Source organism: Parus major, chromosome 1 (assembly GCF_001522545.3).
Source record: "Parus major isolate Abel chromosome 1, Parus_major1.1, whole genome shotgun sequence".
Classification (NCBI taxonomy): Eukaryota; Metazoa; Chordata; class Aves; order Passeriformes; family Paridae; genus Parus; species Parus major.
In genome coordinates, this window is record NC_031768.1 from 6,167,160 (window position 1) to 6,194,554 (window position 27,395).

General features: G+C 37.6%; 1 protein-coding gene across 19 annotated transcripts in view; it reads right to left on the reverse strand.

Moving 5' to 3' along the window:
• The window catches only part of KDM6A (lysine demethylase 6A), a 150,418-nt gene that overhangs the window by 6,791 nt on the left and 116,232 nt on the right, over window positions 1-27,395 (reverse strand). For all 19 annotated transcript variants that reach the window (XR_004495845.1, XR_004495844.1, XR_004495852.1 and 16 more), the window contains 9 exons: window positions 15,045-15,174; window positions 13,470-13,575; window positions 12,512-12,717; window positions 9,968-10,032; window positions 9,795-9,869; window positions 8,327-8,475; window positions 7,231-7,345; window positions 5,508-5,695; window positions 4,205-4,346 (listed from right to left, as the gene is read on the reverse strand). Coding sequence is in view for 8 of the 19 variants with exons in the window: in XM_015622975.1 (XP_015478461.1) it covers window positions 4,205-4,346; window positions 5,508-5,695; window positions 7,231-7,345; window positions 8,327-8,475; window positions 9,795-9,869; window positions 9,968-10,032; window positions 12,512-12,717; window positions 13,470-13,575; window positions 15,045-15,174 (1,176 nt within the window). In the remaining 11 variants the exon portion in view is untranslated. The remainder of the gene's footprint in view (window positions 1-4,204; window positions 4,347-5,507; window positions 5,696-7,230; window positions 7,346-8,326; window positions 8,476-9,794; window positions 9,870-9,967; window positions 10,033-12,511; window positions 12,718-13,469; window positions 13,576-15,044; window positions 15,175-27,395) is intronic.

Below are 27,395 nucleotides of genomic sequence, written 5' to 3' on the forward strand. Positions count from 1 at the left end.
ATTTTAAAAAATTTCTTTTCATGTGTTTCCAAGTTGTTAATAGAATCTCAGGATTCTGAAATACTCTCCTCTTGTTTTACACTCGTATTTTTCATCTTCACTAAAAACAGTGGCTTTACTAACACCCTCTCAGTAAGGATAACACGAAACTGAAAGTGTGTTTCTCTGTTCAACATCTTATTTTCATGTACCCAATCTCAAGAAAATTATACAGCTCATTAAGCTGTAACTCCTTTAACACTTCTGAAGTTTGATGTGAATGTGAGTTACGATGTTAAGGCCAACCACAGGTGACAGATTAAGTATTAATTCATTTGAGTGTTGGGTTATTGTGCTCCTGACAAGCTCAGTAATTTTGGAAAAGCATTCATTTATGGAATACAGCTTGATTATTTCAAATAAACTTAAAAGCTACCATTCTTCTCTTCTGCTGTTACCTGGAAAAGTCTTTGGGCATCCCAAAGGGTAATTGCAAGCACACCTGCCACCACTGTTCTCCACTCTTGACTTCCAAAGACTTTTCACAGGGTTAATTTCAAAGTGTTTTATATCCTTGTGAAAAAAGAACTGCCCAGAATGTACCCCACTTAAAACACTGCTACAGTGTTTGCCAAATTCACATACAAAGCAGAGAACAATAGCCTGAAGGTGAACTCCCCCTCCTTGGATAAAATTCAGGTCCTCCTAATGGCACGTGAAAATGTAGATATTAACTGTTTTATATATTTAAATATGAGAGAAAGGATACAAACTACTACTGTGAATATGCACCACAATTCCTGAAGTTTGGGAGGCCTTAAGAAAGCCAAAAAGGTTCCTAGCAAAGTGACAGTGTGCAAGTTCAATGGGGCCAGCTTTTGGTATTGTAGACCTGTTTTTATTTTGGTAAAATGAAAATTGAATTGGAAGAAAATCTAGACCAACCCCCTCTGAAATTCTTTGCAGGTAAAGCAAAAAAATACTCATTTATTTACTCATAAAGGTATGAGTAAATCATGTCCAGTCAAATTCAAATATTCAACAGAAGAGGATTTAAAAATGGACATAATCCTGATTCATTCTAGAAGGGCAGTGATAAACCCATTTGAATACTTAGATATTCAGTAAAATGTCTCAAAAGTGCAGAGACCATCCCAATGGCAATGCAGAACCGACCCCTTTGTACCTTCCAGTAATACATCTTCCCTGACACTTGAAAGTATTTTACCTAACTTCATGATTTTGTGCAAAATAATTTCTCCCATGTCATGTTCTTTTGTATTTCTGAAACTATTTCTGTAATGGAACTTAGTATTTCAGTTACTTTGAAATTAATTTTTTAAGCCTTTATTACTATGTTCGCTCTACCTCTAAAGTTCTTCTCTTCCTCAGATGCATTTGTAAAAATCCTTCTGGCTTCCATCTAAGAGGTTTGCAGTTAATTTTTCTTTTTGTGAGGGCTGTCCTCCCTCAGCCAAGTTTTAAATCATTTTTTTCTGCTGTGCTCCTACTCACGCTTCTACTGTTAAAATAAAATCTTTAAAAAACTTCTCATGAGAAAGTTTCAGGTTTTGCTCTTTGACTTTTATCTTGCAAGACAGCACTGAACTGCACATTAACTAAAAATATAACGAGGCGTCAGATTTCTTCCAAAAGCAAAGTTTCCTTCTTCTATTGCTTCTTCCCTTCTGCTACTCCATTCCTTTTCATCACTAATCTGGTTCCCAATATTTATATCTATGCTCAAATTTTAGTTTACTGCCTCTGCAGTGGTTACTTTCACACAAATCAATATGACATATTTCTATTTATCTTTCAAATTGAATTAGAAGCTACTTTTTATCATTTTCCAAGAGCTAATCTTTTCTACTATGCTGATAGCTAAGAAGTCCCAGAGACAGAAGTCCAAACTACCGAAACACTTCATGCATCTTTGACATGCAATTTTAGACAGACCTGTGCTCAGCAAGAAGATGACAGCTGTGTCACTTATTTCCTGATGACAATGAAGCCAGCCATCCAAGATGAAATTCAACCAGCTCTATCAAAAATGTCTATTTTTTCCAGCATTTTTATACACATGCATACACTCACATAAGTAACTCAGAAATGTCTCTATTTTGTACACAGAAAATCCAGATGCCATGGACAACAGCTGCTTGCCACAGGGTTTTTCCTGCAGACAAGGAGTCCACAGGAAAATTATGCAACTGCTACTCTATCTTAAGGAAATTCATGAAGGTTTCTGCATTTGCAGTGTGTTTACAAAGCCAAGGTCAGACACCAGATGCTGTGCTGATAATGACTTCTAGGAACTGCTATTCCTTAACTACAGAAGTGACCACAACAAGAAGTTATCAGGTTGCTGCTACTGGACATTACAAACCAGAGCTGATAATCCCCTTTTTCACCTCTGTACCCACAGCAGGAACTTGACTTTTGGCTGACAACTAACCTAGATGGGGGAGGCTTCATCCAACTAAACTGGAAATGGTTTCAGTAGACTAGAAAAAGCAAATGCATGCACACCCAAAATTTCCACCTGCTCCTCAGCATCTCTGTTTATTTGTAATGTACACCTAAAGTTTGAGTCTCTTGCTAGAAAAAGCTGGGCTGCTGGCAGCCAGCAAGACAACAGCAAATTACCATTTTGTCCTCTGTTTCTTCATAATGCTTTAAGTGATTCTCTTGGAGAAGGATGCTGTGCTCAGTCACGTTCTTCTCCTTTTAAACCCAAACCACGGCAAATGCAAAATACAACTGGCCAAAATACCAAAATCCTATTTTTTTTCAAGAACATTCCAGAACTGCTTTGAGCCTTACAATAGATATCTGCTGGGCTTTATATATAATTTTATATAAATAAAGATAAAAGTGAAGCTTGTGGATTCAGTATTTTTAAATGGACTTTTTGGCTTTCTCCCTCCCACACTCCTGAATTTTCCCCTGTTTCTCATTTCTAACTATTTCGTTTCTCTTCTCCTTTTTATGACAGCTGGCATTAGGAATATGAGCACTAATTGTTTAATTGAAGGGTCAGGACTGCCAGGCCTTCAACAAATACTTCATTTACCCCAAGTATCAGTTCCTAGATTTTAGGAAAGTATTCACACACAAATGCTATCCTATAATCAAGCTTTAGAGTGACTACAAACCTCCCTGTTGTCAACTTCCAACATTCTTAGCTCTTACAAATTTAACATTTCCCCAATGCCACCATTCTGCAACAGATGTTCAAGCCTAAATTAAATTCCTACAGTAAAAAGGTGTCACACTCAGATGTCACCAATAAGCCCACTGGGGGAAAAAAAAGACTCTCTTTCTTTGCCCTTTTTTTCACAAGTTAACTCACCTGTTTTTTAAAAGCCCATTTCAAGGCAAACAATAAAAGGATTCAATGCTTGTTGATCCAGTATGTTGGTAAGACTAAGAAGGGCTCAGAAGTGCTCTGGCAGACTCTGGCAAACCAGAGGATTTTCATGATGAGTAATATGCTTTGGAATTAATTTTCCCACTTTAAGACAAACCTATATGCTGAAATGTTCATTCATTCCCCAACCTCAGTATGGTGCTGCAATATGATTTACATTTCTTGCAGTTGCACCCTTTAAAGAAAATCACTACAGATGCTTGAAGCCTGGAATATTCCTGCATTTTGGAATATGCATATGAGAAATGTCACTAAACTAATTTATCATTTTACATATCAATCAATTCATTGTTCAGAAGAGCAAAGGGAAGGAGGCTATCATGTTCCTACTTGCCTTTATTTAAAAGATTTACACTGGATCTCCAAATGACAGCATGAGAACACTAACTACAAGTTCTAGAAATGTAGAATTTAACTTTGCTGTAAAAATAACTATATATTCCAATTCTAATATTTGGGTTGATGACCGGATTTTCCTATTTCTGATGATACATACTCTGAACAGCCACTGTGATCAAAGCCAACTTTCTGTAAATTGCTGAATTAAGTCTACGGCACATTTAACTAAGAAAAGTAACTTAGATGATTCTAAAGCCATGCCACAATAACATCACATAAAACATAGTAAAATTAGGGATACCTATAAATGTTGTGTTTGAAAAACAGAACCTAAAGCAATTTTGATTTGGCCCCCAGGAACAGAAAAGTCTTGCAAAGAACTATTTATAAATCAACCACTGGTTTATGTGTGAAGAGGAAAAGGGCACAGTCAACCTTCAAATAAACAAAACTTACTTTATCATTTCGAAAAGCTTTGGATCTGAGACCTTGATATTCCGAGCCATATTCCATGAAAGGTGAACCATGGGCACTATGGACTTCACGCTCTGCAGCTTATTCCACTCGTACCGTTCCACTGCCAACTTGTACTGACAGGCTGCACGAACACACAGGTACAGAAGCAATCAGTCTGAGGAGCAATTACCCACCATGATCATTCTGTTTAGAATAATTTATATCTTTTACAGCTACATTTCATTCACAATGAGCCATCCATTCCAGCTACGTTTCTATTCTTTAAAATATCTTTTAAGAAGTGTATTTATGATGCTGAAAGAACACACAGTACCACAGCGGCAAAAAATACCTGTGAAGACGAGTTACTGACAAGTGTTTGATTTCTGTGCTGAACATGGAACAGTATTTCAAAAATGGTTAATCAGTAAATTTTCAAATATTCCAGATTTTCAAAAAATGCAGGTTTGAAATGTCTGCATCTCACTCTATTCACTATTTATCATGATTCCACACTGCTATGGTATATAATCTCTTCTTGAGAGAAAAAGTGAGTCAGACTTTTTCATTAAGCAGCCTACTCACTCCACCCTTCTTTTAAAAATGTTTTACAAAACTTACTGTGACTGAATATGAGAGGTCTATCAGTCAATCACACAATCCTAGAGATACACTCTACTGCACCATATAAAGACACATTTTAAACTACTTAAGAAAACAAGTTTTTTTGGAAGTACATTCTCTTCAGACACTTGACAGACTCTTGTTTTAGCTGCAGAATTTCCTTCCACACAGATAAAAATCCTTCCAAGACTATGGTTTCAAAACTGAAAAATTCTAGAGCAGTAGGTCTGAGAAACCTAATGTTTCCTTTATGAACTAGATTTTACAACTGTTTGCATTTCCTGATGCTCTCACCAATGAGCTATTACTGTCCTACCCACTGTCCTACCAATATTAGTGGACCAGTCCTTAAATTAGTGTGAAATCCATAGTGCAGCTTGCTGGGTAGAGCAAATTGGGGAGAAGTAGTTCTTACTTCTTACTGCTTAAGAAGACAGTACATAAAACAATATACACAATTTACTTCTACAAGCCCATTCAAAGCATGAGTGCCAAGACTGCATTCTCTTCCTCTTACAATGGAATTATTTAAAGCTTCAACACATCATATTTTAAAAAGACATTGGGGTTTTTTCATCCAGTAAAGCATGGCCAGTTAGTAAGAACTGGCAAGGTTCTGTGCCATATGCAGCACAGTATTGCTTACACACAGCTCAGCACAGGCACTGCTCACACTCACCTGTGAGAGGGCCAACGTTCCACGCAATGTTGTTGCACCAGCCAATAGCCTGAACCCAGTGAACAGTGCCAGCATTTATCCACACCAAATCCCCTGGTCTTTGAATGAATCTATAAACTGGGACATTGGCTTCATACAAATCTTCCAAGTTTGGCCACCAAGATCCCATTAGGAAATTCATATTGTTCCTGAAACAAGAGGAAAGATAAATTCTTCAGCATTTACCAGTGGACATGTTAGTGGCAGATACTCCAATGAAATCTGTAAAAAATGACCATCACCATAAATTTTCTCTGCAGCTAATGAGTGACCCACAAAGAGTAGCCAAAAGGAAAATGCCATGTATAAAATTCCTGATCATAGCTCCCCGTTTCACATCCTGCCATACATTAGAACACTTGCCCATGTGAAGTCAGTTTATAGGTGCTACTTAAGTTCTATTTCCTTTAAGTTTCCCAGTATTTTATTGATGCTAATTAGCCCTTGGTCAGATCTAGTGTGGCACTGGTGGCCAATGCTGCTTTGCTCATGACTGACTGATCTTCTGTGCAGCAGCTCCCAAGGATGTTTGCTGCTCTGAACATGAACTCACACTGTCTGTGTGTGCATGTGCAGCTTGCCCACACAACAAGCAACCTCTTGGCAACATTTGAACAGTGATCCATAGGTCTGTGCTCTCATCCAAGAAATGCTGGCCCTCCTGAGCAGCATGGAAAAACATCTCCATATGGATTTCCTAACTATGAAATCTTCCCTTATGGTTATGCAAAATCCACACTCCTCTCCCATCCTTATCCCAGTATTATACTGCTTTTATACTGCACCATGAGGGATTATTTACAAGGCACAGTTTTCAAAGACAACCAAGCGCCTCTGTAGAGGCACTGCAGACATTTTGTGGGGCTAGCAAGCCCTCCATTTCTCTGTCAGCCTCAGGACAGTGACGTGAGTAAAAGGCCAGTTGTGCCAGAGACATGGCAATTCCATTGGTGGAAATGACATTTTTGAGATGGCTTATCTTTCTAAGGCTGGGTGAAATAAGAACAGATGTCAGTAGACAGGCAAAAATACAGAGAAACTGAGATGAATTTGCAGAGCTCTCGAAAAGTTCTGAAGTCAAGAGCTTAATCCAGTTTCAGATGGGAAGGAAAAACCTTCTCCCATACAATCCATCTCAGAGGTTCCTGTTGAGTATTGGCATGATTAGGGGACACAGCTGATGGTCCATCTTTTTTTTAATGTGTGCACATACAAACAAGTACTGTTCTGTTTGTTTTTAAAGCCACTCTACACAAGGCACAGCAGAAAATCCTAATCCTAGAGCTAGCTGAGTAGTTTCCCCAATGCTCAGGGTACCTCAGCTTTTTCAGGGAGTTACAGATATGTAAGTGTAAGCAAAGCCTACCATGACACCTCCTGGGGTCTGAGCAAATGAAACTTCAGCTCTAAATGTAACAAGAAAACATGCCAAAATAACAGTGACTCTGTATTTGCTTCTGACAAGAGAATTCTGCTCTTGCTTTTTTCACAGGCAACCCAAGTTTCTGTATATTGTACAAATGGGTATTTTGTATGAACTCTAGATTTCACATTTTGACCTACTTTTAAAAGACTTTTGTGACTACATGGAAAAAATAAGAAAATCCTCAGTCATTTCCCCCCTCAACTCTGCGAAAGGCACAAAAAAATTTGGTAAAAGAGAAAAACAGCACATCCAGCTTACTTTTCACAGAAGTCATTCATGACACCCCAATAGCTTTCAGGGACAACAAACCATTCACAGTCACCTGGACCGATATTTATATTTACTGAGCAAAAGTTGTTATTTTCTTGATGACCTGAAATTAAGGAGAAAAATAAACACACTTTATGTAAGGCCCTTCTCTCAAAACAATGCCATGAAACACAAAGACACAATTACAAAAAAAACCTTACACCACAGTTTCAGTATTTTTATATTTTTTGTATGACACATACACTATTTAGGTGCTTCACACAGTTAAGCTACCATGACATGAGAATTCTGCTTTTGCTAGTTTGTGGAAAACAAAATTGGCACTACCAGTCTTGGGGATCTGACCAATATTTCAGCAGTTCCTCCCTCTTGTAGAAATAAATACTTCAAAATCCCAGATTTTTTTGTTTCATGCTATCTCCTGACAGCCCTAGTCAGGTCCAAAACTTTGTGATCTCAGGCACTGAACAGACAAGGAGTACAAAAATCTTTCTGGAAGAGATTTCAAAATTCATGTAGAATTACCCAGTATTTTATCTTCTTTAAACAGCTGGAAAAACAGAGATATAATCCCTAATGGAATTTTCTGAAGATTTACTTCAGAAAAAAACAGACCCTGAAATTTAGTCCAGATTCCTCAAGTCCCAGTCCAGGGCCCCAACACAGCACAATTCATCATGGAGGACTGAGTCCTATTCTCAGACAGTGAAAATCTAAAAAAGTAGAAGTCTCTGATTTCTAGGATTGCACCAGACCCTCTTGGGAAGCATCTAAAAGCTTCCAAGGTGTGTAAAATACAAATACTGTCCATGCATATAAACCCAACTTTATTTTGCTCCTTAAAGAATCCACTATATTGCATGCAGGAGTAACTAAGGGCAATTCCCTAGCAGTGCAGAAATCCAGAAATTTCCACCATAAGTGCTTTGAACATGCAGAGTTAACTAAGAACTATAAAAATACTGAATATGTATTTTTATCACATTTAGGCATGCTGTAAGGTAGAGGAAATCTGCAGTGCAATTAAATCCAACACCCCACAGTAGAACCTGATTTTTCATGCGATTATGATGATTATACTCACCTGGTGTCCTGCTTCCTGGAACCTTCATGTAGAGCTGCACTGTGTTCATGCCCAGGATGGTATGACCAACATGGCTTAGAAGATTTCCTGCTGATACCACACGTACAAAAGCAGGAAGTTTTGTCAGTTCATGGAGTTGCAACTTCCACCTGCAGCAAAATAGCAAATTGACAAACTGTGAATCCCTGAAACTCTTAGAAGAGTCTGGGAAACATAAACATTCTCAAAAAATTGTTAGCACGGGTATCTGTGTTACTCTTTCAATTTTAAAATATTTCCAAATACAATCACAGATCTGACAGGCTAGTTGAGGGGAAACATAATTTTTTAGCAAAAGTTGAAACTACAGCTCAGAAGATCTGACATCTATCCAGGATCCTTCAAGAACTATTTCAAGCATCGAAATCCAATTCCCTACGAGACTCAGGTCAGTTATGCTTGGCTTCATTTGAAGTCTCTCTCCCAATGGCTTGTTCAGAGTAACAGCTAATTATCAACTAGTTTACATCTACAGATGGAATTTCCTATATAGAAAAATGGCATCAGTATCTAAAATTTTGTAGCAACCTCTAAGCACATGTTGATCCTTTAATGACTCTGCTACAAAAGATGTCACCATCTTAAGTGGCCCCTGCTCCCCAAACACTATAAATTTCTTTTCTTAAGACTGTAGTAGACCAGAATTTTGTACTGCAGCTGGTGGGACTGATAGCCTAGACATGTTGGATCTTTGATGGAAGTATGTATTAACTAGAGATTGAACTAAATAACTATTACTGGACAATAAAAACATGCTTTCAGAGTATTTATAGTATCTTCTATGCTACCTTCATCTATTCATAGAAGGATATATAGTTTAAGTAATACTCAATTTTTTTTGAGGCTCTTGAGAGGTATCATGGCTTACTCCCAAGTAAGCACTGGTCTGGTCTCTTTGCTACATATTTTGAACCCTGTTACTGGATAAAGAAGCAAGAGTTATGAAAAGGTGGAAAGAGGTGACAGTATGAATGAAAGGAAAAAAAACCCATGAACAGCAAGAATTCAGACAAACCTAAAAAGAAAAAAAAAACAAAAAAACACCTTTAATCTTACAATTTCTATGCAAAAACTAAAAACTTGGGTGTTGTCAGAAGTAATTAAGTAGTAAGCAAACAATTTAAAGCCTCAGAGTGAAACAAAGGGAATGGATTAGAAGAAGGACTAGAAAGAATGGTTTCTGATAGATGTTTAAACTCATTTCTGGAAAACCAAAAATCCTGGGAAGTCTGAAAAGATATTTTAGCATGTGGAGGACTTGTAGCAACAGTCTGAAGATCAAAGGTAACCATTTCATTGTGGAAATGGGGTGTGCAACTGGAATTTATCAACAGACTGACTGATGCCTGAGAATACTACGCTGGATTTCCAGAAGGATTATCATCATATAGAATCCCACTGTGAGCAGGAGAAACTGTAATCAACTTACTTCTTGTCATCTGACAGGTCAATGTTGGTCCCAAACTTGATTGTTTTAAAAGGTCCTCTTCTCCTCCTCCCAGAGCTGCAAATGTAACAAATTTATCAGGCAAATGTGAAAGGGGAAGGATGTAAAATAGCACGTATTACCAACTACAGAATTAAGAGTTACACCACACTTACTTATCAGAAGATGTGGATTCATTATCTGAGTGGTCCTTGTGGTGACTCTTCTTCTCATTTTCCTCCTATAAAATGCAATTTTAAAATGTTTTTACATATATATACACACACACACGCACAAAAGAACATATAAAATATATAGGTATGAAATGATAAAACGGACACAGATGTAAGTACATTTGTTTCAAGATACTGACACAATCTTTGAACTATCCATGCCTAAGATTTTTTGTCAACATTTCTTCCTTGCAAAAATAGGAAAAGTTAGTCAAATGAATTGAAAAAAAATTTCTTCATGGCTGCAGATTCCATGACACTCAGGCCAGGACAACAGAAAATGTCTATACTGCAAATATTTCTGCTGGCCTGCATTCAAGTTGGAAATGAATATATTGGTTTGCTTCATTATGAGAGTGACCTGGAATCCAGTATTAAAGAATTCTGTTAACTTTTTCAAATAAGAACATCTACCTTCCTTAAAAGTCAACCAGGTATTCTGACAGGAAATTAGGATGACTAATATTTATAAAACTAATTCAATAAAATCCATTATATCAAATCTTTTGAATTTTTCATAGCCATATGCTATTTTAGCACTAGCAGTAGCTGAGACCATGACTAGTGGAAAAAATCCAACCAGTATTAAATGATGCAATTTGATCTTTTTTAGCAGACTGTGCTCAAAACCCTATTCTAAAGACTTCTATTTTGGCAAGTATATGGACATAGAAGGAAAAAGAGAGAGACAAAAAAGAAGAAGGAACTGTCTGGATTCTATCCAAAGATCTCTGGCTTTGAATGGGATTGTTGTTAAATCTCAAAGTGCCCTGTGTACCTGAGAAAGTCTTATTCTTCCTTTGAATGAAGGACAAAGAGAAACAAAAAGGAACCTACTGATGATGGATTTATCAAATGCTGCAAGACATGTTAGAAAAGCAACATAATAGTTGTTACAGGAATAAAGAAAAAAGATCACTTAGGGCAAGCCAAAAGAATTGTGGCTATAGAAAGGAGAAATAAAGCTTTCATTTAAACACTGGAAAGTCACCTAAGGACAGGTCAGAGCAGTGTTAGGCAAAGGACATACGTACAGTGTCTTTCTAATTTCCAGGGGGAAAATTAAAATCATCACTCTTAAAAGCTATTTTATGTATTGCATTTTACCACCAGTTTGTAACAGTGAGGGGGAAAAAAAAAAATCAGAACACCCTATGGGACACATTGTGGTGCAAATCCAAAGCTGAAGCTTTCAGTGGCATGTGCTAAATGATGTATAATTTTAAATAAAAATAGATAAATGGAGATATAGAGATGAGATGATAGAAAAATAGATAATTATGTTCCAGTGATGTAATGTCCTCCAGCCTGTGGAATGACATACAGGAACACACCACTGGTGCCTCTGCTCAAGGGGCACCAGAAACTTCAGCCACCAGAAAACTTCAGCCAATATCCTACTCAACTTTATCACCACTACACAGGTAGAAAAATCCCAAGTTCTAGAAGATTCCCATGCCCCCCACTTCCCATGGTATTCCTTTTTCTTTTCTTCATCCTGCACCAGCTCAAAGCCTTAGGACTAGATTCCCTTCTGTTCTCTTCAACTAGCAATTAATTTCTTTGTTTCTAATCCTTTCCTCTAATGCACAAAAATTAAATTTAGAATTTATCTTTCCCTTCTTACTGAAATCATTCCTGTTTCTGTGTAAAGACAGTGAAAACTGCAATAATCAATTCCCCACACTAACCTTTTCCCTATTTTCTAACAAACAACTGGCCAAAATTACCTTTTTGTCTTAGTTCTACCTTAGCCCCATCTTTTTGCAACACCAGGTAACATAAGCCTGCAAGGAGTGCCGATAGCCAGTGTCAAGAATGTGCTCACAACTTCAGTAAAAAATGTTAAAAATACCAAACACATTTCATAGACTCCCAGAGTTAGAGAACAGGGTTGGAAGGGACCTCTGGAGATCATGGAGTCCAACCCCTCTGCCAAGGCAGGAAGGGGAAATATTATTTCTAATACTTCACTCTGTCACATAAGCATAAAAACTTCTAAATAGGAACTGTTATGTCTGGAACCAAACAAAAGACTAGTATTAGTGTAAACTTCTAATAAGCCACATCCAAATTAATTCAGGATAGTAGGAAGAACAAAGAAATCTTATTTATACCAGTATCATAAAGTCACCCCAGGACATTAACCTTGTGAAATTAGAAGTAATCCAAATTGTAAAAAAGCCTGGAGTCCTAAGTATTTTAATGTGAATTTTTACATTATAATACAAAAGCTTAAACTAATAAATTTTTCAAGTATGTAATAACAATGAATTTTACATTATTAAATTGAAGTTTACACTAAGCATTTGGGAAGAACAATATACTATTTGACCCTCTATTCAAAACAGATTTTTAAAATTTACCTGTGCTCTTCATGCTAATGGAAACACCTCTTTTTCCTTAGCAGTTTCTGCTTTTTTCAGCAGCCATTATTAATTGGCTCCAGAGTCAGTATGCAATCTTGAACAGTAGCAATTAACTTACCCTTAAAGACTCCTGGAATGAGGAGGCCTGGTACTGTGCATATTTAGCAATTGTTGTATGAGATCTACTGCTTTCACAACGCCAGATTTTCTTTGTTCCAGTGGGGTCCCAGTTTTCATCTGCTGGCTGCAGTAGTTGTGTCCTTACTTCTACTATGTGTTCATTATTCGCTTCTACCAATGTCTTAGTAGAGAAGAGTCCTAGATCTAATTAATAGCAATAAAATTAATAAATTAAGGTAAAATAGAATAGAAAAAATTTCGGCAAAATGCCTGAAGTTATCAGAAGGTTTAGTCTAAAATAGTTTTTACCCCTTAGTCTTCATGACACTGCCCACCTGAATGTTAATTATTGACACCCAAAAACCTTTTCTCTAGACATCCAGTAGAAAATTAAGAAAAAAAAACCAAAAACAGAACAACTTGGCAGCTATGGACTATTTTGAAAGAAACATTTTACATGCCTTGGCTAAACAAACCCACAAACAATGTTCAAATCTATTACCAACAAAGTATTTTTCAGAGCAGAGCTTTATGAATGCACTTCCATCATAAAACACATTTCCTACCAGCAGTGATGGTTTATCTATCTAGAGACTTCAAAACATTGCACACGGTCAAATTACAGATCATTAGATCTAAACACTAAAACACGCATCCAGTTTTTTATAGAAAAATGTCTGGCTGTAAAGTTCATATCCACAGCTCAGCCTGTCTCCATGCTCCAAAATCTGCTCTATTTCTGGTGGGGTTTTCTTTGACATGACCAAGGTTAGAAACAACAGCAAACTGAGAAATGACAAATTACCCTAACAACCTGGAATATACAGGTAAGGCAGTATTATAGAAATAAAATATCCACTTCTAAGAACTGAGAGACTACTCTTTAAAAAACATTAATTTCTCCCCAAAGTAAAAAAAAAACCAAATAAAAAGTAAAACAAAAAAGGTAAATTTACCTAATTTAAGCGCTCCAGCAAGGCCACGTATTACAGTAACAGGGTTGTTTGGATTTGTACAAAATTGATGTAAAGGTGGAAAGAAAGCATCTCGTTTATTTTCCAACTGCAAAATTATAATGGAATATTAGATGTCAGATCAATCTAGATTCCTTATTTGTAAAACAAGAAAGAATAGTAAAACAAAAGAGAAATAACAGAAAGAAAACAGGAAGGAATTTTCTGCATTTCCCTGCACTGTGGGGAATGAACAGCTACACCATACAATTCTTTCTATGGTAAATGCTGGGTTCACTCCTGAAATTAATTTGTTACTGTAATTTGTTTCTTGGCATGAATTATTCCCAGGTTGCTTCAGCTTTGCAACTCAGGTTTCCTGAACTTAATTTCTTCATCTGACAGTAGTCTTGTACATTCCCTAAATCTGCAGAATTCTCTGAAGAGCAATACAGTTTCTTTTCAGAAGTAAAAAAGTGCTAATTTTACAGACAATGTATACAAGAAACAGTATAATTAAAAGACTACTCTCATTAAAAGATATATCTCACGTTAACCAGGAAGTTTGATTTGGTTTTCTTATGCTTCTCTGCACCTATAACCTCAATTTTATGCTATAGCCTCTTGATTTATTTTTTTTTTAAAACCGTTATGAACGCTTTAGAATGCTGAAAGCATTTCTAGCAATAAACAAAACAGAGTTCCCAAACAGCAGCACAGCCACACAGCCTGTGACAGCATGGTGACTTTCCAGCTTTGTGAGGACTCAACAAAGCTGGGATGGACTTTTATTAAGGCAGATGAGTTCAGGTGCAACACCTGGAAAACATCTGGAAGGACTGTTGTGTGCAGCCTAACCCAGCTGTCAGCACACTCAGACACAAGTGCCAGCTTCCTCTGGTCCCCAGACTGAGGTGACCAAAGCCAACTCGAGCTTTTCACAGCGCCTGTATGGACATACTGTAATTTATTTTTCTGCTATTAAGGAAGTGGATATCCTGTAATTTATTCTTCTATTATTAAGGAAGTTAGCTCAATAAAGCCATTATGAAACTTCATTTGGAGAACAAAAGTAGTAATGCTTGCATAAGAAAATACTACTCAACTAAACCCTGCCTTTTCCTGGTGACATTTTGTTCCTAACATCACCCCAACTTTTATTCATTTTTCTTCACTATGTTTCGAAGCAGATTGTTATGGGAGTTTAATTACTCACTCATTTATACATAAGCTGTCACTTGCAAAAAACTGTACATACATTTCTGAAATACCGTGCATTGTATATAATGAACGGTTTTCCTTATTCTGCCAACATTTGAGTATTAAACATAAAAAATTTGAACTATTTTTCCTTTTGTTTACTCCAATTCTTAATTTTTATGTCCTTTAAGACTCAAACTATGTCTCAAAATCTTTAAGGTTAGCATTTCTCCTGTTTATATTCCAGTTTGGAAAGCACCGTAATTAGAACTCAGTGATGAAGAGAGCATCTTTAAAATAATTACATTATGTAATTCAGATATCCAAACAATTACAAAAGACAGGCAGCAATGTACTTCTGCCACTAGATTTACTTACATAAATACTAGGTGTAGGTGGATTCAGCTTGTCCTTTGGCAAGGGAGGGTACGGTGGAGGCGGTGGTCGTGGAGGTGGGCATTTATCCAATAGAATACTACTGTTAGATAAGCCATTTTTACCCAGATTCCTAAAAGGAAACAAGAGCTGTCTCTGTCAATACTTGACAAATAAATGTGTATCAGTGTAATAATCTCTTATGCAAAATAACGTTGTGTAAGGAGAAACCATAATTTAAGATGCAAATAAAGCTCATGTGTTTTAATCAAGAATTTTCTGTGTATAATTTGGTATTATTCAAGCTTATTCCCACTTTGTCTGCTGAATCTGCAACATCACCACTATTAGTTAAAAATACAGCCATTTTAAATAAAAGCAAGCATGATGCATTTGATAAAATTTAACAGGAAAAAGTTTGAACTGGAAATGGACAAGAACCTTAGCAGGTGGACAATCATTCCACAGGAGCTGAGGTAATAGAGCAGAAGTCAGAAAATATTTCAGCCAAAAAACTGCTGAGTCACAAAGTCCAACTAGAGCTACACTACAGCTACTGAACTGAAGCACACTACCCCTCCCTGCCTTACACATTTTGAAGCAGAAGGTGCCACTGCTGCATAATCCATTTTTTGGAGGAGGAAGGGAGAGGCCCCACCCGCAGTGAGCTGTTGTGTCAGCCCATGTGTGTGACTCCAGGACCCACTGGATGTTTAACTTTTCCTATAATGGATGACCTGAAAAGTCTCCATTCTGAGCTTAGCCTGTAGTCAATACACAGTCACCATCACTGGGACTGTACTGACAAAACCATCTCTTACATTCTTGTTAAAAATTACTCAACTACTTCAAAATTCTTCCCACTAAACACTGTTCAAATCCTTCTTCCAACCTCCTTTGATTCACCGTTGTTACATCCCACAAAACAGGATGCTTCTAATGTGTAATTTAGTCACAGATCTTCATAAAATTCACTGGGTACTAATTTTTTTTTTCATTTTTTTGTAACAGTCTTCAGCAAAAAACACGGCTTTTTTATCAAATGAAACTCCCAGTGATAAAAACTCGTTTCTAAAACTGAGAAACGTGGTACAGCCAGATACTGGATCATGAGATCACTGCTTCAAATCGAGCTTGCAGAACCCATAAGATGGACTTGGGGCTTCAGATCAGACAGAATGACATGGGAAACACTTTAAACAAAATGGGTAAAACATCACTCCCACCCCAAAGCACACCTGTCACACAGCTCACTCCTTTGTGCTAGGTGAGCCCAATGCCAGAATTTTCCTTCCAAGAAAGTGAAAGAGTGATGCAGAAGCTTTGATTAGTCATCATCCAACTTGGCAAAACAGCACTTAATGTCTGATGTAGTTACTGCAAAGGCTTCATTGTCCTCACATACACAAAAAAAAGCCAACAAAAAAAGAACCCAAACTAGGCAATGTAAAATCATCACCACACAAAAATTTATTGACCACAGCTGCACGAACCTGAGATTCAGACCATCTATGCAAAGTGAAACTAGAATCCGAACAGCGGGTACCAGACGTTACTATAACCTCTGCATTACCAAACAGGGAAATAAAACCAAGAAAAACAAATGTAGTATGAAATATAAGAGAGAACTCTGACCAAATTCAGTTTGCATTGATAAACAGTTCTCAGGAAATGTCTAAGTCAAGAAAAATGAGAAAAAATGAAAAAAAGGGACATTGTTCAGAGCTAACAGGACTTGAGCTGCTGCAGTCACAGCAAGGCAATCACAGTGAAAGCTCAGTAAAGCCAGAGCCCATGGGGGTTTCATGGAAGGGGGACAACAGAGAGAGGAGAAACTTCTGTACACTTGGTGAAACTGCAGGTCTGAAAAGGCAGAGAATGGGAAAGAAACAGCACAAGGGAAAAGATCAGATGAACAAAGATATCTCATAAACCCAGCACCTGAAGCTGGTATTAGCAATTCCATGCTATTATTTCCTATTAAGCTACTAAAACTCAATGTGGAAATTTTAAGAGGAAAATGGACAAAGAACAGCAAAGCTGAGATAGCAAAACATTCATAATTTAATTGGTACAGGAAACAGATGGGCAGAATATTTAAAGTTATCTTTAACAGACCAGCTTCACTCTATCATAATTTTTTTCCTATCATCTTTTTTTACCTATGAATCAGAGTATCTTACTATTAATAACAAGGCAAGAGAGCTATTAAAGAATAATTCTGTAATTGTTACTGTGCCAAACAGAGCAATAGAAATGATAAAAACACTACAGAAATACTAAAAATATTTGCTACCACGGTGTGAGTATCCACTGCCAGCCTCTCCACTTTCGGAAATACGGAACTACAGCCAGCGCAAGGCAAGTGAAAGACCCTTTTTGACCACAGCAACTGTGCGAAAATCACACATATCTCAGTTTCAAGAATGCAGTTTTTGTGGAGGATTTCATAGTGAAATGCTGAAAGAGGCAACAAATGCACTGCTCAAGACAGAACAAGCCTGATTTATCCCCCCAAAAGAAACTGGATACCTAGTCATCTTTGATGAAGGAATGAAGAGAAGGACAAGCTTCATTCATTTAGGTTGACTTCCACAAGAAACTGACTCGTTGTGGACTGTGCACAGACAACACCCTTCATTCCCACAGTGGGAAGAGAGGGCAGGAGCAGCTGTCAGGCTCAGAGGGGCAGGGCAGTGGTGCCCAGAGATGTGCAGCCTGTCCCGGGCCACTGCAAATCGCTCCAGGGGTGAAAGCAACAACTCAGGGGAACGCTTTGCCCTGAGGACCGAACTCAAACTGCAGTGCTCAGGAGAACATCAACCACTGAGGATGAAACTGGTGCCTTAACTTCACAAAAATCACTCAATCATTTAAGCTTGAAAAGACCTCTGGGATCAGAGTCCAATCCATGACCAGTCACCTCTGTGTCACCCAGACCGTGGCCCTGAGTGCCACATCCAGTTTTCCTGGAACACCTCCAGGGATGGTGACTGCACCGCCCCCGTGGACAGCCCACCCCAATGTCTAACCAGCCTTTCTGGGAAGAAACTCCTCCAGATGTCCAACCTAAACCTCCCCTGACACAGATTAAGACCATGGCCTCCTGTCCTGTCACTGGTTGCTTGCAATTTTTTAATGTAGTCATGGGATCTCCTGAATAAGCAGTCAGCACATTCATTAGAACACCTCTTTTAATTATGGTTTACTGTTTTCTAGGATACATTCCCACAGCTTTTAAGAGACAGTTTACAGCCTTCAGTCTTACATTTCCTCACAGCTGACCAGAAGCCCAGGTGTGACACAGTTTCAACAGCAACCCACAAAACACTTATCAAGCAGTTGCCAGACACTTTTTAGGTACAGGATTAATTCTGCACCATCCCACCTGACCAAAAAAAAAAAAAAAAGGGTGTAATGCAGATTTAAAGCTGTGTTACACAGCTCTGCTAGTTTTACTTCTATTTTGAAATAAAAACTCTACCTCGAAACACATTCAAGTTAGCAGGATGAAACTTTTTTTCTCAGAACCAAGAATCATTTATCAATAATTATAATTCTTTACATGTATTAAATTAATCAGCTCAGTATTTTTATTATTTCATTCAACCTTAGGTCACAGAATGAGAGAATTATGTCTGTTTCTCAGGAAGTGTACTCTTCAAGTCCTCTGGAACTTTTCCTGTTTTCCAAGAACTATTAAAAAAAATCTATATGAATTATAAACAGTTCTTTGGCTTGCTCTTTCAGAGTTCACAGATGTATGTTATCTGGGCCTCTGACTTAAAAATGCCAAATTTAAGTGTAACTGCTGTTTAACCTTCTCCTTGAAAATAGAGTATATTCCATGATGTGAACATTTTATCTGCCTTTTTCCCAAGCACAGAACAAAAATATTTACTGAACACTCTTGTCTTACTGAGCATGCTAATACTTCTGTGCAGGCATTATTTTTTTTTATTCTTTTCTGTTTTTGTCTACAGGTTTTCCTCTTCCAAACATCATTTCTGTGTTTTTAGAATTCTTAGCTTCAATACTTTAAAAAATATTTCCCCTTTTTGTTTCTATTCAGGAGATAATGACTTTTTTGTGATAATGAAAAGTTCCTAAACAACTTCCAGTTATCTACACATTTGAATTTTAGGTACAATTTACAGGTCAAAACAGAGTAAGTTACAAGCATTTTTGCTAAAGCAGTTATTTTTGTTGTGAAGTCAGTCTAAGCGAATTATTATTTGAGGATTAGCTATATGAGAATTAACTAGGTTTTACTTCTCAAGAGATTACAGTTATTCAGAAGAACAAAATTAATACCCTCTCTTCCCCCAATAAAAATCACATTTAAAACGAACACAAGGAACTATGGATTTATTTGATACTTTATCTCAATTCTATCAGAATTAATTTATCTACAAAGAGGAAGGAACAAGACACTTTCAAAACGTGCCTGCAGAAGGAATCAGCTGAAGCACTGGGCTGCACAGCACTCCTGGTTCAAACCACAAACACCCACCCTTCACAATTAGCAGATACAATCAGTTGCTTTCTTACTGTGAGTTATTACAAAACCACAGAAAAACGCCTGTCAATCCCCAGCAGCCTGGGAAGGAGGTGGTTACACACAACACCCAGCTCAGCTCCCCGAGCTTCCTCTCCCCAAGCTCCTTCTGTAGCCAGGGGATAGAGACGAGCTCTCAAAGGGAATATAAAGAAGTCAAGTCAAGCTTACACATTATGCTTAAATGCAAGTAATGCCAGATAATTACACAACCTGTTTATCATGCAGTTCTCTACCCTAGCCTTTCACAACCAGGTCCTAGCTGGCAATACTCCCAGAGATCTTTCGTGAAACTACAGAAAATCCTACAAAAGAACTGTGGATTTTCTCATTATGCAAATGTATTTCTAATTATTTTTGAATTCTGTTCTGGTTTTGACCTCAATAGTACAGGTTGGCAGTGAATTTCATAGGTTAATTACATGTTATGTAAGAAATAATGTTCTTTTTTTTTTCCTTAATGACTTTTACATCTTTCCTCTCTATTTCATTTGCTAATCACCTTGCTCTGAGGCTGTAAGACAAACAATCACATCAATGACTTACATACAAAAAGCATTATAACAAGTGGCACCAAACTTTTTCATATACTTGCCTTTCCCTCTGAACTGTAAATTTTCCCATGGTTTTTTGTTTTTGTTTTTTTTTTTACTCACAGATAATTCTGGGATAATTCCGCTTCCTATCTTCAGAGTTCGGTATTTGCCTTTTGAACAAATAGGATCTCTTATTCTAAGCAGTGTTTAGCTTGTGAAATCACAGTATTTCAAATGTTATTCGTAAAACTTTTGCTAAGGTGAAGTTCACTTGCCAGACACAAAGTGCCCTTAAAGGAACTGAGCAATTCTGTCTTGAAATCAAAAAAGCCTTTTGAACAAAATTCCCAATAAAACAATAATTGCTTTTGTAGTTTTTAAGAAGAAAACACTAATTTAATCCAGGTCTTACCTCCACAAAGTACTTCCCCTCAAAAAAGAGCCACAGAGCTCTCAAACTAGTGACTCACTGACTTCCCAGAGCAGGCTCAGGGAGCAGCACCTTCAATAAGGACAGAAGAATTTTCTCCTGCCCCAGGCTCCAACAGAGCCCTCAAAGCAAGGAGAAGTCTACCCACTTCAGCTTCTGCACTGCCCTTCCCACTCCTTCTCAGGAAATGGATTTACTGCCCTTGAGTAAATGCTGGCCATTTATCAGACCCTCCTCCAGTCTGTTTAGCTCAGACCACCTTCACAGAATCATCAAATCATTAAAGTTGGAAAAGACCTCTGTGTCTCTTCATGGAGTCCAACCTCTGACCAAACACCACTTTGTCACCTTGACCATGGCACCACTTGTCACCTTCAGTTGTTCACTGAACAGCTCCAGGGATGGTGACACCACCATCTCCCTGGGCAGCCCATTCCAATGTCTTATCACCCTTTCCATGGAAAAATTCCTCTGTTTGCTGCCCCATATTTTTATCATTTTACAAGGCCTCTTGAGATGCAGCTCATCTCTCCTGGTCTGTCCCTTTTCTCTACGGATTGATCTGTATTTTCCCTCTTTGAACACCCAGCAAAAAGTACTATTAAAAGGCCTTATTAGCCCCTTTGGATACACATTCAAGTAAAACCTACACCTCTCATTTACCTTCCCCAATCATGCCAAATTGGTAAAGCTTTCAAGTTCAGAAATGCTTCAGAGTTGTCAAATGAGTCTTTCCATTTATCACCATAAAAATGACATGGACAACTTCCAGCTCACACAAAGTTGCCCAGTTGGGCTCTTCAGAACTGTCTGAGGACCTCCTACCTCTAAGTTTTGTTTGGGCCCTTTGCCTGTTCTTTCAAGGCTGCGAACAAACTTTAATAAATAATGAGGAAAAAAAAAATAACCAAGACATTTCTTACTTCTTTTATGAGAAACAATATAAGTCAACTCAGGAACTTTTCTACACTGCTTCAAGTAAACAGATCAGTTTTAGAAAGGACAACTGGTTCTCTCTTAACTGAGATGGATACTGGGCTTTTATCCCTACTCTGGGATGTTAATTAGATGCACCAGCTGAAACACTGAGTGAGAAATCAGCTGGTTTCACTTCAGTAGAAATAAACACCTCGAGTGTTAAATCTCAAGTCTTGTGATAATGTTTCATTAATTCTCCTTTCAGAAAGATTGCTCATAGGGAAAAGATACTTACATTGCTAAGAGCACAGGAAGGAGCTTTTGATAACAGTCTCTTTAAAGAAACCTGATACACCACCAGACCAAGAAGCACACTGGTCTTTTTTCCCCCTATTAAAAATCAGCTTTTCTAATAACAAACTCAGAGCAGTTATTCTTCGCATATTTTCTTCTTTTAATTACATGGTTTTCATTTATGCTTAGAAATTACTTGGGGTTGTGTTGGTTTTCCGTTGTTTTGTTTTTGCTGTTTTGTTTTTTTTTTTAATGATCTTAACAGGAGATTTTCTCTAGGCATCTCAGGAAGGATAAATAGTGCACTCTTATCTGTTAATTTGCTCAGAGGCTTAAAGAATTTTACTTTACTATGTAAACAGTTTACCAAACGTAATTTAGTTGGTTTATAACCACCTTAAAATTTACTGTTGTGACCAGTTTTATTGGTAGGGAAGACTAACCAAATCACACTTCCCAGAATCACCTCCTCGATTCCTTTTCATCCCTACACTCCTGCAGCAGTTTAACAAGATGAGCCACCCTACTGTTCTCCAGAGCAGCATCTTAATGAGATTTGCATATCTGAGTCAACAGCTCAGCTCCTGCATTTCTCAATTCCTTGTGGCTTTTCAGTGACATTGTCTGGCCCTTCAAGGGAAGTTCCTTGTACAAGTATCAATTGCTGTGCCAGCACCCCATGTCTGACCCCTTCTCAGCCTCCTCAACAACCTCATTTCACCCCACCAACAGAATGGGGCTCTGTTAAATATTTCCTCAACATTCGCACCAAGGAAGATGGATATAAAGAAACTTTTCAGCCTCCGCAATTATCTTGCCCTGCTTAAGAGCTCACTTTAGTCTTTGGCAAAACAAAGCATTTACCAAGTCTGTTTCTACAGAGCAGACAACCTATTCACACGTTATAAAGAAGACTCAAACGGAGTTTTCTCTTTGGCATGTGTTTTGCATTTTATGATACAAAGCATCTCCTTTCACCTAATGGCTTTACTTGAGCAGCTTTTATTAAGACAAATACTTGTTTATGTAATACAAAGTGACAGTCTTTTAGCATTTAGTCTAACTAATTCTGATTTTATTTTATTGTAATGCAAGACTTCCGAATGCCTGTTCTAATAAATTGCTTTCACTTTAAAAAACCACCAAATTTCCATACTTCTGATGCTCCTTTGTTCTTAAGCAACACACAAAACCCTTGGAATATTAACAGGTCACTTTTTGGTGGTGAGCATTACCATGTTGCTTCCCCTCCTGTGAGATGAGGAACTTCATTATCCTGCAGTTCACTCTCCTGCAGTAGGTCAATTGTAGTAACCTTGTGAATCACCTCTCTGCATTACTTAATCCCAAACGGCTACTAATTCCAGGTCTTTTATGCTCTAAGCACAAATAAACCTGTAGGGTCTGAAAGATGCAAGAAATGGCTCCTCTTAGACAAAATCTGAATTTTTTTTTAAATCTGAAAGCATCTGAAGAAAAAAAAAATTAACAGACATTTGAGGACTTCAATGCGATTTACAATGAATATAAACACCCTGGTTTTGAAGCAAGCATATAGTAAACAGAGCCAAATGCAGAATAATGAGGAAGAAAATAAAAATGATTAATCTAGTGCTCCAGCTATAAAAAAATCCAAGTTACATCCACCTGTTCCTACCTGTCAAAATGTCTATTTTTGCCTAAAGAACACCATTCAAGACAACAGGACAACAGATTGTATCAAGTGACTATTGTCAGATAGCAAGAAGAATATGCCAGAAGATAACAGAATATAATTATCCATATTAGAGATGAAACCAGAATGTCTTTCTGAACATAGCAAATAAAATAAGGGTATGTATGTAACAACTGACAAACATGAATACATTTAAGGACCAGTATAGTGTACAGGACAACTCCCCTCTCTCCCTGTGCATTAAGTTCACTCAACACAGGTATCTGGGGTCTTGTCTGGTCATTTTATCTGTTGCAATTTAGGGTTTGTTTGTTGTTGTTTGGTTTTTTTTTTTTAAGGAAAAAAATACATTATTTTCATGTTTTCTTCTGTGGGCAGCTTCTCTGTAATTTTTACAGTAATTCTAAAAATCAACACTTTTGATCACAAATTCATATTCGAACCTCAAGATAACACTTGCAGAGACTGCACCCAAATATAATCAGTCCCATGGGAAGTACTTTCAATTCCTTGTTTTTGCATTACCTTAAACTGTGCTAAAAAAACAGGTCAACATGCAATATTGAAGCTCATAATATCTATTGGCATGTAAACATCTTCCATTTTACTATGTGTAAATTGTGGCTTTTTTGTCAAATTAGCAGGCCTTTCAGCAGATTATCTTTTGAAATTCTCCCTCACAGACACTTTTTTTTATGTCAGTCATGACATAAACCAGCTCACAACAGCTGTAAGAAGGATGCTCTGCCCAAAATTCTGCTCCAGAGCTGTCATGTGTATGCCTGCACATCTTAAAGCAAGGGCTAATCAGTTACTCAGTAAAAGCCTGAGAAATCCCTGTCTTCAACTTTATGAATATAAGCTGTCAGACATATTAGAATGGCAGGGAAAAAACCCTCACTTATCAACACATTATGTAGGATTTATATACAGATTTATAATGTTTATTAGTATGAAGTAACAGGTAACCAGCTCTAGCACAGGTGGGTTACTGTGTTTCTCAGAATCTCTTGCTATTATTAGCAGACATATGCAGAGTTTCCAGAAAGCATTGCTTGCCTAGAAGCAATCCTGCCTCTAAACCTGTAAATATAGTCCAGACTGATGCATTAATTGACCTCAGAGTTGCTAAAAAAAACCCCAAGTCTCTCCTCTTTTCCCACTGCCCACCCTTCCCTCTCATCCAGCTTCTAAGTCCTCTGCCTTGCTGAATGAAGGTGCAGAGAGGCTGAAGAGGGAGCTCTCAATCTCTACTCCGTATGAAAGAAAGGAAAAAAAAGCACATCTAACAGCTTTTGAGCTGTCTGCAAACTACACGGGACAAAGTATCAGTTTATCTCCCTTGAAAAATTAGGATTATGTGAGCCTGGTACTGGCTGTAAGAAGCCAAGTGAAACACCTCTACAAGCCTTCTTGTATCTTGGAAATTAACACCACACCTCCATCAAAGAGCACAAACACAAGGACTTGCTGGTTTATGGACTTTGTAGCTAAAATGATAAATGTTTTGCTACCGAACACTCACTGCAGACCTCTCCTATAACAGCACACTAAACACATCAAAATACAACATTTCACTGGAGTGAAACACTTCCCATTACTCTCTCAAGAAAGCTACATTCCAATTTTGCAGGCAGATCAGTTAAAACTCAAGAAAAAACAAAAGTCTTTAACAGTTTATATCATACCTATTTGCAATGCACTCATCCTAACACCATACACTGAAGTTACTTTCATTTTCATACTTCTACTAGAAAAAACACATCCATGATCCCAATTTAAAAAAAAAAAAAAAGAAAAGAAAAAAAAGCTGGTCAGCTGTTAATTTTTATGAATGTAGTATGTGTAGCAATGCCACTTGGAAGTGAACATTACAGTAAGACGTAATATTTGAAAGATGACAAAATAGGCTCCCTTAAGAATTTTTTTACTCTTTTTTATGAAATTTATCTTGGTAACAGATAGCGGCAGACTGCTATATCATGGATCAGTATTACTCATCAAATCCCACAACATTAGGAACTATGAGCTCTCAATCACAGCAACAGATGTAGGGGTTTTTTGCAGAATGATATAAACATGCTTTTATACTATTTTTTTAATATCAAAAAGAGTAATGCTCGAAACCACCATATTTGCTATATAAAATATAGCAAACATACATCCTAAATAAAATGTTTTAGAGTAAAATATATTGAGGTGATAAAAATTCCAACAAGAATCCTAACAGAGAAAAATACATGTAACATTTCAACTAAAAGAATTGCAAACACAGTTCAGGATGGAAAACAGCAGAGAACAGTCCAAAACATTCAATAACGATATGCATAGGATTAAAAGGACTTCTGTAAACTTTAAAGGCATCTTAGGTAACATTTTCAAACACAGTGACAACTGTAAAGGTACAGAAATAACAGTGCTCTACTAAATGGTCATTTGAATTTCTCAGCTTGTTTGGATTTTGAATAAATTCTTTGTAAGAAAGCAGGCAAATCCCCCCAGAGACTACCAAGAAAATCTGAGGACTTTGAGATATTTTACATAGAGAAGGCTGCAAGCAGCAAGCACAAAATGTGAATTTGCAAAGCTAATGACTACCTGACAGGCTCCCTGCTAGCACAGGCACCAGAGATGAACACTGACAGATTTAGCTGCAGCAGTTTAAGTTATTATTGCTCTGGGTTCAACCATCCTCCTCTGCCACAGGCCACTGGCTACTGCAGTGGGGGCTGAATTTGCTGCATTTCTAACACCACTGTAGCCCACAGTGAAACAACCTTGTAACAAGTCACTACTAAGAAGTATTAATCTGAACTTCTACAAGCCAGTCTTCCCACACACTGTGCCATTCTGCATTTCCAGTGATGAAGACACCTGGGAAAACAGCGTGTAATTTGCACAACCACACTGCAACCACTGCCATTTTCACATTTTGCCCTAATCTAGTCTGCCTCTGATCTAAAGTAATCCAAGCTTACTGACTAAAGATAAAAACCAAGAGTAACTGCTGATCAACTGAAATACAGATGGACCCAAGAGCTAAACCCTTGAAGAGCCAAAAATGCCTAACTGCAACATGACAAACTCACGCCCTGCTGCACAACTGTATTTTTAACACAATCCATCACCTGAACAGCTCCTGGTCTTGAGCTATAGATGCTGAAACCACCAGTACCAAAAAAGCCATCTCTGGTAGAGAGCTGAAGGACAAGCTGATATACCAGATGGCTGTGTGACCACTCAGGGGAACACCAACAGGCAGGAGAAATGGGCCAACAGGAATCTCTGGGAATTCAGCACAGGGAAATGACAAATCTTGCAGCAGGGGAAGAATAACCCCATGCACCAGTACAAAGAAAATTGAGATTTTTTTTTTTTTTTTACATTAGGGGTGACCCAGCATTAAGAATTTTGTCCAGGCAGACTGTGGAGTCCTTCCATCCTTGCATTTCAGAAGTAGTATTTAGTAGAAGTATTTAAAACCTGGCTGGACATGGGCCTGAGCAATCTGCTCTAGTTGGCCCAGCTGGGATTTGGAAGGCTGGATGAGATGACCTCGAGGTCCCTTCCTGGACCTTCACTTAAAAATTTTGTGATTATTTATTACCTTCCCAATGAGAACAATGATTTGTCCTGACAGACAAAATCTGCCTGATTTATTAAGAATCTGCTTAATAGCAACACTGAACATGAATTCTTTAATGTTCACCATTTTCAACATCTACAGTGCTGCTGTTGTTTGTTATCCAAAGAGAAGCATTTGTATAGCACCTACAAACTATGCCTACAAGACAACTCCTTACTGAATAAAAGAAAATACACAAACAACTTATCTTCCTTTTGTAGGAGCTGTATCAAAGCTCCTTATAAAAATTTAGCTGTAAGCCCCATGAGAAGGATACATATTTTGAAGCAATAAATTTATCTGACATTTGCTGATATA